Genomic DNA, 13,569 nt, shown 5'->3' with positions numbered 1-13,569 from the left:
CTTCCCCTGGGGCCCGCCAACCGACATTGTTTAGTTGACGGGACCCGGAGAAGGCCCACTCTGTGGGACCTGATCGGTCGCTGGGATTCGTGCGGCAGGAGGCGGTCTCGGAGATATTCTGGTCCAATGCCATGAAGGGCTTTAAAGGTCATAACCAACACTTTGAATTGCGACCGGAAACTGATCGGCAACCAATGCAGACTGCGGAGTGATGGTGAAACATGGGCATACCTAGGTAAGCCCATGACTGCTCTCGCAGCTGCATTCTGCACGATCTGAAGTTTCCGAACACTTTTCAAAGGTAGCCCCATGTAGAGAGCATTACAGTAGTCGAACCTCGAGGTGATGAGGGCATGAGTGACTGTGAGTAATGAGTCCCGGTCCAGATAGGGCCGCAACTGGTGCACCAGGCGAACCTGGGCAAACGCCCCCCTCGCCACAGCTGAGAGATGTTTTTCTAATGTGAGCTGTGGATCGAGGAGGACGCCCAAGTTGCGGACCCTCTCTGAGGGGGTCAATAATTCCCCCCCCCAGGGTAATGGACGGACAGATGGGATTGTCCTTGGGAGGCAAAACCCACAGCCACTCCGTCTTATCCGGGTTGAGCTTGAGTCTGTTGACACCCATCCAGGCCCCAACAGCCTCCAGGCACCGGCACATCACTTCCACCGCTTCGTTGACTGGGCATGGGGTGGAGATGTAAAGCTGGGTATCATCCGCATATTGATGATACCTCACCCCATGTCCTTGGATGATCTCGCCCAGCGGTTTCATGTAGATGTTGAATAGCAGGGGGGAGAGGACCGACCCCTGAGGCACCCCACAAGGGAGAGACCTAGGAGTCGACCTCTGACCCCCCACTAACACCGACTGCGACCAGCCAGAGAGGTAGGAGGAGAACCACTGAAGAACAGTGCCTCCCACCCCCAACCCCTCCAGCCGGTGCAGAAGGATACCATGGTCGATGGTATCGAAAGCCGCTGAGAGGTCAAGGAGCACCAGGACAGAGGATAAACCCCTGTCCCGGGCCCGCCAGAGGTCATCCATCAACGCGACCAAAGCGGTTTCCGTGCTGTAACCGGGCCTGAAACCCGACTGCTGGGGACCTAGAGAATCGGCTTCTTCCAAGGACCGCTGGAGCTGGAGCGCCACCACCTTCTCGACAACCTTCCCCATAAAGGGAAGGTTGGAGACTGGACGATAGTTGTTAAGCACATCTGGGTCCAGGGAGGGCTTCTTGAGGAGGGGGCGCACGAGCGCTTCTTTATAGAGTGATGGAAAAACTCCCCTCCCCAAGGAAGCGTTGGTAATCTCCTGGGCCCAGCTCCGCGTCACCTCCCTGCTGGCCGAAACCAGCCAGGAGGGACACGGATCCAGTAAACAGGTGGCGGAACTCACAGCTCCAATGGCCTTGTCCACTTCATCAGGTGTCACCAGATCAAACTCTTCCCAGACAGGTGGACAAGTACGTGCCCCAGTCACCTCGACTGACTCATTGTCAGTCGACTCTGTTTTACAATTGGAGTCGAGGTCGGCCCGGATCCGAGCGACTTTATCAGCGAAAAACGTGTTAAAATCCTCGGCACTACTCTGTAAGGGCTCCCCAACTCCCCCCTGGTTAAGAAGGGAGCGGGTCACCCTAAACAGAGCGGCCGGGCGGGATTCCGCTGATGCAATCAAGGCGGCATGATACGCGCATCTTGCCGCCTTGAGCGCCACTTTGTAAGTCTTAATAAAAGCTCTTACAAGTGTTCGGTCGGATTCAGACCTACTCTAAACTAATAGACAGCAAATGACTCAACTATTTATCTCTTAGTAGTAAAAGAACATACAATACATCCACAAATCTCCAACCACACAAATATCCTTTATAAAGACTTACTGAACTGCAAACTAAGCCACTTAACTACCAGTGGCAAAGGAGCAATAGGAACCAATCTATAAAGATAAAGAAATACACCTTTCCAGCCAATCCTTTTAAAAATACCAACATGGACAGTATCTCTTAGTTGTTGGTTCTTTTTGCTGCTGTTTCATCACCTACTTATTTTCTAAAAATAGTTTACGAATTAATTTGTGTCCAGTATCAATTTGGGAAAGATTCACAAGTCTTAGCAAACTTACAAAACAAAAGAATAGGCCTGAGTGAATGAGAAAGTGAACTCCATTTGGTAAGAGGTTTTGCATTCACTCACATTCAATTGTAATTCTACTTATACTTGATGATTTCAGTCAAATGGCAATAATGCTTATTCAAATCTTTAATTTACAACAACATTTTATTTTGAAAATGTCTCTCTCTCTCTCTCTTGTTTTCCTCAGTTGCTAATCTTTTAAACCTGTTGGGAAAGTGCAACCCAGTATTCTTATCTACAGAAGTTTGTCATTCAGAGATAAATTTATATATGGACAGTAAATAAATTCTTCTCACTGAAAAGATACTTTCTAGAATAAGTTGTTTACCTGTGTTTTTTAAATTACTGTCAAATTATTTCCAGGGAGAATATTAATTGGTAGAATTTGCCACTCTATTTAATACTAATATCCCCCCTCCCTTTTTCCCCTCTCTCTTTCCAGCTGCCAGCAGACCTTACCAAGATGCATCTCACAGATAATCAACATCCGCAGGTGACACATGTCCCTTCAAGTCAGTCTGGCTGCAGCATTGCCAGTGATTCTGGGAGTAGCAGTTTATCAGACATCTATCAGGTAAATTTAAAGCTCTTTTATTTTCATAACAATATGTGTAGTTTATTGAAATATTCCACAGAATAGAGAAAGTGTAGCATTGTTGTTGTTGTTGCTTGTTACATGTGACCTCTCCTCCCCAACAGCCAACACAGGGACAAGCAGGGATTAACACAGTGCAATCAATTATCAATCAATCAGAACACAATAGTCCAATCAAGGTATACAGTGATCCCCCGATCATTGCGAGGGTTCCGTTCCAGGACCCCTAGCAATGATCGGGTTTTCGCGAAGTAGCGCTGCGGAAGTAAAAACACCATCTGGGCATGCGCAGATGGTGTTTTTACTTCCGCAGCGCTAGCGAGGAGCCGAAGATTGGGGTTCCTGGGAAGGGGACTCAGCTGGGAAGCGGCGCGGCTGTTTTAAAACGTCGCCGCCGGCATGGGGGGCTTGCCAGCACCCCTCCGGACCCCCAACCCGGGTTTGGGGGGCTGCTAGGAAGCCCCCCATGCCGGCGGCGACGTTTTAAAACAGCCGCGCGGCTTTGCAACTGAGTCCCGAAGACAAACGTCAAAGGCGAACTTCCGCGTTTGTCTTCGGGACTCATTGGGAAGCCGCGCGGCTGTTTTAAAACGTCGCCGCCGGCATGGGGGGCTTGCCAGCACCCCCCTGAACCCGGGTTGGGGATCCGGGGGGTGCTGGCAAGCCCCCCATGCCGGCGGCGACGTTTTAAAACAGCCGCGCGGCTTCCCAATGAGTCCCGAAGACAAACGCGGAAGTTCGCCTTTGATGTTTGTCTTCGGGACTCAGTTGCGAAGCCGCGCGGCTGTTTTAAAACGTCGCCGCCGGCATGGGGGGCTTCCTAGCAGCCCCCCAAACCCGGGTTGGGGGTCCGGGGGGGTGCTGGCAAGCCCCCCATGCCGGCGGCGACGTTTTAAAACAGCCGTGCGGCTTCGCAACTGAGTCCCGAAGACAAACGTCAAAGGCGAATTTCTGCGTTTGTCTTCGGGACTCATTGGGAAGCCGCGCGGCTGTTTTAAAACGTCGCCGCCGGCATGGGGGGCTTGCCAGCACCCCCCCGAACCCGGGTGGCCGGGCGAGCAGCGAGCGAACGGCGGGTGGCCGGGCGAAGAGCGGGCGAGCGGTGAAGGGCGGGCGAGCGGGTGCTGGGGGGGGCTTCTCGCCCTCCCGCCAGCAAGAGGGGGAGCGAACGGCGTGGGCGGGCGAAGGGCGGGCGAGCGGCAGCGAGGAGTTTGCGTGGGCGGTGGGGAAACTCCTCGCTGATGCTCGCCCTCCCGCCAGCAAGAGGGGGAAGACCCAGGGAAGCCGCCCAGCAGCTGATCTGCCCGGCGCCATCTACGCATGCGTGGCCATAAAAAAGGGCGCGCATGCGCAGATGGTGTTTTGACTTCCGGGTTTAAAAATCGCGATTTAGCCCGTTCGCAATGATCGGGGTCGCGATACCCGGGGGATCACTGTATTACCAAGGAGAAAAATACACTCACACCAAAAGTGGCAGGGCAAGTTGCTATATATAAACAAAATGTCCACACAATAACACTGATTGGTGATGTTACCTAATTGGAAAAAGAAACATCTACAACCAAACAATGAGGCTCAAGGAACACTTTCTGTTTTTGCAAGTAACTTTAACTGAAAACTAAATCTCACAAGTTTTTACCATGGAATTAATGAGGAAATAGTTTAAATGGAGAAGATTTTATTGATCCATTAGTGCTGACAATTTAGTAACGCATATGCTATTTGCATTATAACAAGGAAAGATAAGGTTATTTAAATAAAATAGGTCTTTAAAAATGTGTAATGCTATAATTGCTAAAAAATTGAATCTGTAAAGATGAAGTAGCTGGAATCTCTTAGTCAGTTGACTATTAGGAAGAAGCTAGACTAAGCTAAAATAGAGAGTAGTAGTTACCATTTCATTGTATTGTGGAAATGTGTGAACTATGATTGTTAACTCAGGCATAGGAATTTGGTTAATCCAACCAAGATTCATTTGACTTTATACAGTATTTGGTTTCTTATTCACAACTCCTTCTCCCCATGCTTCTGGGACAGAAGTGGTAAGATTAGAATATAAGCTATAAGCAAAACCAAACCAAATTTTATTTAGGAACATATATAGCTCATTGATAGAATATTGTTCATGTCATGTAGAAGAATATTAAATTTTATTTTTTTGTATCTCTTAAAAAAACCTGGAAGGAAATCACAGAGTAGGAATAGATACAATTGTATTTTAATACACAGTTGGGTATATTGATTACAGAGTGAACTTTTAACACATCTTGTGAACCACAGATTGTATATCAGTGCCAGACAATATATGTAATACTGAGCTACACAGACTAATGTATAGTATCCTATAACAATCACTAAGTGTTGTATCTTATGATTCATGATAAATGTATTTATGATGACTATGATGATTTATCACTTACATCTTTTATGTACACTGAGAGCTTATGCACGGAAGACAAATTCCTTATGTGTCCAATCACACTTGGCCAATAAAGTTTTTTCTTTTCTTTTCTTCTTTTCTTTTCTTTCTTTTTCTGTTCCGTTCCCCTTCCCCTCCTCTTCCCCTTGTAAAAGTCAATTTCAAGTATTCCTTGTCACTTTTGATTATTTTTTTCCTTTTGTGTGGGTTGAAAAAAATATATTTTAAAATGACAATGATGGCACTAGATATGTGAAACAATAGCTTCTTTTAGTAAGTTAGTAATAGCTTCTATGCAGTAAGTTACTAGTTGCTTTATTAGACTAAATCAGCAGTGCTGATAATGGTACTGGTGGTAAGAGTCAGATTGCAGAAAAACTTATATATTTTGAAAACCTTTTTTAAACATCAGGTTTATGCATGTGAATAAATTCTTTACAGGGTATGTGTTTCACATTATTAAACTATGAGATGCGTGGACTATTACCTGCTCATCTATTACTTAATAACCTATAAACATTCATATGGTGAATGAAAAATGCCAAATCAGCTTGGAGCTCTTTGAAGTTGGATGGCATTAAAATACCATAAATAAATCTGTTCACCCACAGTTAGTAACATTAACAGTGGGCCAGTGTATGTTATTTGGAGTTAGTTTACATGTACTCAGCCTTACTTTTTTTAATTTGAAGACCTTATTAAGGCTAATGCAATAATATTATGGCAGAAACCCAATGCATGCATTGGTTACATATGCACTCAATTTGCCTACATAGATTGCAATATAAACCTGTGTTCAACAGAGATCATTTGTCTTTTTTATGTTATGTTTATATTTCTATAATTATTTTGGGCATAATTCAGTAAGTGTTTAAGCATCTTTAGTTTCATGGATTTCCAGTGGACAGATTTATATACAGCTATGTGCTTAAGTTTTCAATTGAAATGGATGGGACATAAAATTTTAATTCTTAACTTGGGCTGCTAATTTATAATAATTTTATTGTATTCTACCATATGAGATTTGCACCTTAATTAAATTTAATAGCAAATTACTTCCAGCTGTTGATGTGAAAATCTCACTAACCCTTTCTAAATGTCTGTGTCACAAGATAATCCTTCTAGTATTTTTATTATGAAGAATCTTACTGTTGGTATGTGAATTTTGAATTTGGGGATCTGATTTAAACAAAGAAGCAGGCAGAGGGATGCTTAATTTTTCCCTTATATTCTCTTTTACTTTTCTGGTATGTTTCACCAAGCACACAGATTTTAATTTTTATAGACTGGGAGGAAAATCTACTGAACTCTGTCAGGTATTCAGATGAAAAAGTATTAAGTTTGGGAAGAGTTCTGTACTTACTTAGCACTTACTTACTTACTTACTTACTTACTTACTTACTTACTTACTTACTTACTTACTTACTTACTTACTTACTGGATTTGTATGCCACCCCTCTCCGAGGACCTGGGGCGGCTCACAACATATCAAAACAATATACAATATACATATCTAAAAGACATCCTAATTTTGAAAGGACTTCTGCCAAATTGTCTTTAAATGAATTGCGTTAAGTGAACTTGGTAATGTACTGCAGCAGAGATGTAATATTTGTACTTCTGTACTGACTCTGAAGACACGTTATTTGTTTGTATTGCAACCTGATCCTTGGATGAGGTAGATTCTAAAAATGATAAATCATGACGTGACTGCACTGCATTGTGTAAGCTTACTCATATTTATTGGAACAAGTTGTGATATAAATCAAATTTCCTCTGATCAATAAATATGAGGAGCAGCTTCCACAGAATCTGTCCCTTGGAATAGAATTAAAGGCTCATTGTAAGCCAATAAATACAACATATAAGGGCTGTTATCCATGTGTGTACAGTATTTATATTACAAATTGCATAATGTGATACTGACCTAAATGTGGGACAGAGACAGCACCTGTCACCCTTTTGTGCAACACTTGGAGTAAGCTGGGTGTAGAGTAGCGCACCTGGCTTTTTTTTGATCCCTTGGCAGCCTATAATACACTATTGACTATAGTGACCTTCTAGATCAGCTGAAGTGATTGGAAGTGAATGGCACTGTATTGTGCTGACTCTCTTCCTCTGAACCAGTTTCAATTGATCATAGTAAGAGGTTCTATCTTGACCCCTACTTCCTGGTGCTCTGCAGGGTTTGGAGCTCTCTTGGCCTCCAGTTTAAATTATCTTAAACTGGAGACTTAGAGGGCACTGGTTAATGTCATCCATCACCATATCTATGGAGATTCTCAGTCATCTAGATCATGAAGATCATGATTGTCCCAAAGCTACTTTTTCAAGAGGCAACTGAACTTAGTGATTTTTCTTTGAAGACATTTCATCCAACAAGCTTCTTCAGATCTGACTGGATGGTGGGGAACGGAAGGATTTATATTCCTTGCAGACAGCTGGTCATTTGCATTTTTTAAGATAGTTGTAGAGGCCATTTGGAGGTTTATTTGTGTCCTTAGGATCACCTGAGTAGTGCAAATGAGTGTGGAGTATTCTGGAATGGCTGAAAGCACTGTGTTGTAGACTGGAGATAGATGATGTCGTATCCCTCCCCCTCTGTTGAGAGATGGCTGTACAATTTGAATTTTGAATTAATTTGAAGTGATTGTTTCGCCAATGTACAGAGCTGCACAATGTGGTATATGCAGTACAATGCAGTGAGACATGTGCAGATCTGTACATTGGGGAAACAAAACCACCACTTCTTAAACTCATGGCACAACATAGGAGAACAAACCCATCGGGAGAAGATTCAGCAGGCCATCTACATTTAAAAGACAAAGACCACTCTTTTGAAGACAGCAAAGTCCATATTTTGGACAAAGAAGACTGCTGATTTGAAAGAGGGCTCAAAGAGACCATCTATGTCATAAGTACTACTCATAAGTACCATTCTTTCAGTAACATTCTAAATTTGAATGGTTGCTGAATGAATGGTTGTTAAACAGTGTTCACTTGTACAATATTTGAACATATAGTTTTTCTTATCGCCATATTAATATTTTTTTTCCTTCTGGCAAGTTATGTGATCCAGTTAAAATTCGTTGTGTTAAGAATTTCTGTGTTTAATATCACTCATGCTATTAATAAAGCCCTTTTGGGATGAACCAATATTTTTTAAAATCACTTTTTCCTGTTGTTGAGTAGGTTTTAATTATTTGATTTCAGAGTTATACAGTGGTGAAATAACTTTTAAAAGCAAATAATGTAGAATTCAGTAAGTTACTCAGATATTCTTATGTAAGATACAGGTTCATAACTGTTTGTGTTGGTATTTGTTTAACTAATGGTAATGGGTTTTACTTGATTTCCCTAAGAGTGGCTGGATCATAGGATTAATTGCCTTGGGAAATAAAAGACAGACAATCAGCCAGCATCACATGCATACACATTTAACTTTCAGAAACTTAAATATCATTTATTGCTTGTATGTTTAGGCTACAGAAAGTGAGATGGGAGATGTAGATTTAACTGGTCTCCCAGAAGCGCCTGTAGATTCTGAAGATGAAGAAGAAGAAGATGAAGACATTGATAGAACATCTGATCCTCTGCTAGGGCGAGATGTTGTTCGGGAGTGTCTTGAAAAAGAACCTGCTGACAAAACAGATGATGATATTGGTGAGAAATAAAAACATTGCCTCCATAAATAAATCTGTTATACTGTTGTACAAGCTATTACAATTAATACATAGAGATATAGTAATGAATTACCGGTACCCAAATTGTAATCATTATAAAAGTTAAAAGAAATCATGCTTATCAATAGGCATTAGCCAACTAAAGAGGCTGTAAAAGTACAACTGTGAAGGAAAAAAAGTTGGACCAACCAATGACTTAAGATACAATTTGTTATTGTTAATAGTTTAGTTGAGATCTGAAAGTTGATTCTGGCCAGTCACAGCAGAATGTTGGAGGGTTAGGGAGAGAACATTGGCTAACCCTCTGGTACCTCTTATTAATGCCTCAAAGAATTTATGACTAGAAAATTCTTGGATACTCCTCAGTATTAGGAACAAAAAAAAAATCTTGCGTTTTTCTCTAAAGAACAAATTAGTATTTTATAAAACAAAACAAATCCTCCTGTGGTGAAAAATTGTCGAAATGCTAAAGCTCCTAATTTTTAAGTTATTTGATCCCTCTTCCTCAGTTTTATAATGATATGAATGATGTGGTAGGAAGGAGTTGTCCAAAATGTGTTTTACTGGAGCTCTGGCAGTTTGTTTAGAGCTATCTCATTTATTTATTTATTTGTTTGTTTGTTTGTTTTGTCCAATACACAATAATACTCAATGAGGGTTGTAGAGTTAGTTGGTTGGATGGATAGATCCCCACAACTTTGGAATGGAAATGAAATAAATTATGTAGGAGAAAGAGAGCAGGGAGAATAGTTCATTTGTCTTGGGAACCTGAAGGTATGGTGGGAGGTATGATGGATTATGCCCTAAAGGAAAATGGCTTAAGGGTCCAAGACCAATTCTACATTCTAGTCTCTTGTATATAGTCCCAAGATCTGGTTCCTGAAGATATAGGAGCTCTTGATTCTGACTGTTGCTACTTAACCTTAGATTTCTTTGTAATAAAGTTCATCTCATTGATGACTTGATTATGGACCAAAGGCCTGGCATGTATCATTCAAACCTGATTGAGTATGGGATGTGCTGCTTTCACTCACAAATGTATCTTCCTAGGTTTTGGGTTTTGCATCATTTGTAAGACTGGGGCAGGAGGTGAAATGTGGCTGTTATCATTTAGAGGTCCTGATGGGCTTTAGAGGTACTACCCCAGACATACCCAGACCCGGGTGTGTGTTTATGAAACTGGGTTATAGGAATTACTTGGGACTGTTGCTTGTCTATCTTCCTACCTACTCAAATTTCTCAAACTTTCTCACTAATTTGGAGATATATTTCTCCAGGCTTATGTTTATGAAGGATTTCTACCCGCCTTCTCTGGACCTGGAGTCAGAGATGGCTTGGGAGTTCATGATCACCTTGGCAACTCTGGTGGCCTCACACACTGTTGTATCTGGAGTTCTGAGCAATTATCCCCTATTGCGGGAACATGGGTTGTATTCAATCATCTCACTGCAACTGGGTTATTAAAGGAATTTGGAAATTTTACCAGGACTATAACACACTATCCAGCTGAAATCCAGGTTGCTGCTTGAGATAGGCATGTGATAATGGCTTGTTTGGATCATGCTATGCAGAATCTCTGAGTGTGGATCCTATATAGCATTCTGTTTTATGGAAATGCTGTGGGAGATGAAGCAATGGAAAGCACCCCAAGATTGTGTCAGCCATGACTGGATGGCCATTGCACAAATTCATCTTGAGCACCAATTCAACCTGGAAGCTCTGCTCACTGTTGTCCATGCTTTGCTCACTTCCTGATTGGATTACTGCAACACTTAATACACAGACCTACTATGCCTGTATTATATACCATTGCTTTGTAAGCTGCACCAGAACCCAGTTTCTTTCTAGACGAAATTTAGTATGTTTGTTATTATCTTTAAAGCCCTGAATGGCTAGTTTATTTATGAAATACTTCTCTCAAAGGGCATCTGTCAGTTAAACCAGATAGGATAGAGTGGTCATGTTCCTGGATATTTCCCTTAAATGTTGTCATCTGATGGGACTAGGCAATGAACCTTCTCTTTAACTGTTTCTGTCCTATGAAACACCATTCTTCAATGTTTCTGGCTTAGGACAGTGATGGCGAACCTTTTTTCTCTTGGGTGCCAAAAATGCATACACCTGTGCGAGTGCCCACACCCTTAATTCAATGCCTGGGGAGGGTGAAAATTGCCTCCCCTGCCCCCCCCCCGAGGCCCTCTAGAGGCCAGAAACAATCTATTTCCCTACTTCTGGTGGGCCCAGTAGGCCTGTTTTTCACACCCCCCCAGGCCCAGAGGCTTCCTTGGAACCTGGGGAGGGCAAAAACGCCCTCCCTCATCCTCTTAGAGGCCCTCCAGAAGCTGAAAATGCCCTTCCAGGGGCTGCATGTGAGCCGAAAATCATCTGCCAGTGAGCACATGTGTGCTGAAGCTGAGTTAGGGCAATGTGCCGAGCTAGGGCTTGCGTGCCATCATTGCCTTAGGAAGTTAGCTTTTCTCCCCAAGGACTGACTGGGTTTGTGTGTGGTTAGAGCCTACTAAATGTGAATGTGCAATGGTGGAGAATTTGTTTTGGGTCGCTGGGAATTGTTTTTATGTTTTATGGTGTCCTTGTTTGCTGCTCAGTTTTATTGTATATTAGATGGGCGGTTGTATAAGTCTTTTTAAATCAATGCATACATGCATGAATGCATACAAATAAATGCTAATGTAGGAAAATTGTTGTTACAAGTTTTTTTGCATAGTGTTTAATACTAATCTTATGCATTTAATCTCTTCCTCTCTCTCTCTTCAGTGTAACCTGTGTCAGGGTTCCAAATAGCATTCAATATATCAGAGCCTGAGGCAAATTATTCCTCAAAGTTCCAATTTATTAGCAGAACAATGTTGGCACATCTGGGGGAAACTGAAATCTGAAGTCCCAGGGTTTCTATACTCAGTTGAAAGTTCAAGTCTTTGCTCCCACACCTTGAAAGTCCATCACGTTGACCAATCTTCACCTTCCAATTTGGCAGAAACTCCCATCTCCTTCCATGCAGGTGCATGAGTGCAAAGACAAAGGATGACCTTGATGATATAGAAAGAATTTGTTATGGCTACATGCAAACAACCCTCATGCAATTCCCCTTCCAAATTCCCACAGCAAAAAATACATTTTAAAATAGCATAAAGTATGGTAGGCCAAAGACCTCAACTAAAATGGCTTCGGCCTGACAACCTGTAGTACATAATAACCTTCTATATGATTAAAATACATTTTCAATGTAGAAAGCCAGCATTGAATTCAAGACATTGAAGTTACCTTTGTTAATTATCTTTAATTGATGGATGATACAGATAGAAATTCAGTCTTGTTATAAAAATTAAATAACATTTGACAAATGTACATGAGGGTTTTAGCTTATAAAGTATATCTTTTAGATTTAACATGAAACTTTTGTTCATCTAGAACAATTATTGGAATTTATGCATCAGCTTCCAGCATTTGCAAACATGACTATGTCAGTAAGAAGAGAACTTTGTTCAGTCATGATATTTGAAGTGGTAGAGCAAGCAGGAGCCATCATCCTTGAAGATGGGCAAGAAGTAAGTAGGTCATGTTGCTATGGAAATGTTACTGTGTTATACTTGAGATACATATATTTTTGAGTTTCTCTATTGAGCAAATAAGATGACCATTTGAATAATGTTTGCTAAAACGTACCATTCTTTGGCATTATTTCATATATAATGAGAAGTTCTCAATGTTAGTATTCCCTAATGGATCAAATTAGGTAGAGATATTCTTTTTTGGCGGACAAGCATATTAAAATATCCATGAGGATAGCAAAGCTCTTGCCATTGTTTTGAGGTGAATATTTAGATTTTACAGCTGTCAAATATGCAAATACTCTTTTATCACTGAACAAGTTGACTCTATTAACATTTATTTAGGTAACTTTATTATACTTTTTAATTTTATGTACTTTCTATTTTACATATTCTTACTCTGGAAATATTATATTCATATTTACAAACCTTATGTTTAGTTTCTCAAATACTTCTGCTATATATTTTTTAACCACAATAATATGCCCATTATCTATTTGCAACTATCCGTTGTGTTAGGTGTTGTATAAGAACAGCCTGTTTACCAGAAGATAATATTTTGTAAGGTGTAATCGACAGAAATTCTTAAGTGTTCATTGATTTTTGTTTTTGTGTAATAAAGGCAATTATCATTAACATAACTCAGAATTTAATCTATTTATTGTTTTCTTGTCATATTTACCCATTGAGTGAAAATTTTTGATTCATAGCAAGATAACTGAGATTGCATTATGTTTTTTTTTAACTTTAGCTTGACTCTTGGTATGTTATTTTAAATGGCACTGTGGAAATTAGCTATCCTGATGGGAAAACAGAAAGTCTTTGTATGGGAAATAGTTTTGGAATTACCCCATCTCTGGAAAAGCAACACATGAACGGTGTGGTTAGGACCAAAGTAGATGATTGCCAGGTAAGATAGATGATGTAAAAGTAAAATATTTTACCTTTGTGAAGCTTGTTATAAACAGTCATAATATATTATCCTTTAAAATAAAGAGTTTATCCAACTTTGACAGGCCTAATAATAGTCAAATTGCTGGTACTTTCTTGTCCATTACCAATTTTATGTGACTAGAAGTCCATTTACCTGATGCTGGATATAGCACTTATTAGACAACTCAAGACCCACTGCAAATATAACTTTTGTAAAGATAATTGAAGTTTCAAT

The 13,569-nt window shown here is 40.9% G+C and overlaps 1 protein-coding gene across 4 annotated transcripts in view; it reads left to right on the top strand.

Annotated features, from left to right (window-relative positions):
- The window catches only part of RAPGEF6 (Rap guanine nucleotide exchange factor 6), a 180,495-nt gene that overhangs the window by 106,693 nt on the left and 60,233 nt on the right, over positions 1 to 13,569 (top strand). For all 4 annotated transcript variants that reach the window (XM_070739274.1, XM_070739273.1, XM_070739276.1 and 1 more), the window contains exons 7-10: positions 2,578 to 2,709; positions 8,632 to 8,812; positions 12,262 to 12,398; positions 13,153 to 13,311. In XM_070739274.1, the coding sequence (XP_070595375.1) occupies positions 2,578 to 2,709; positions 8,632 to 8,812; positions 12,262 to 12,398; positions 13,153 to 13,311 (609 nt within the window). The remainder of the gene's footprint in view (positions 1 to 2,577; positions 2,710 to 8,631; positions 8,813 to 12,261; positions 12,399 to 13,152; positions 13,312 to 13,569) is intronic.

Source organism: Erythrolamprus reginae, chromosome 2 (genome assembly GCF_031021105.1).
Source record: "Erythrolamprus reginae isolate rEryReg1 chromosome 2, rEryReg1.hap1, whole genome shotgun sequence".
NCBI lineage: Eukaryota > Metazoa > Chordata > Lepidosauria > Squamata > Dipsadidae > Erythrolamprus > Erythrolamprus reginae.
The sequence above is the reverse complement of the archived record's forward strand: the minus strand, read 5'-3'. Positions and strand labels throughout refer to the sequence as shown.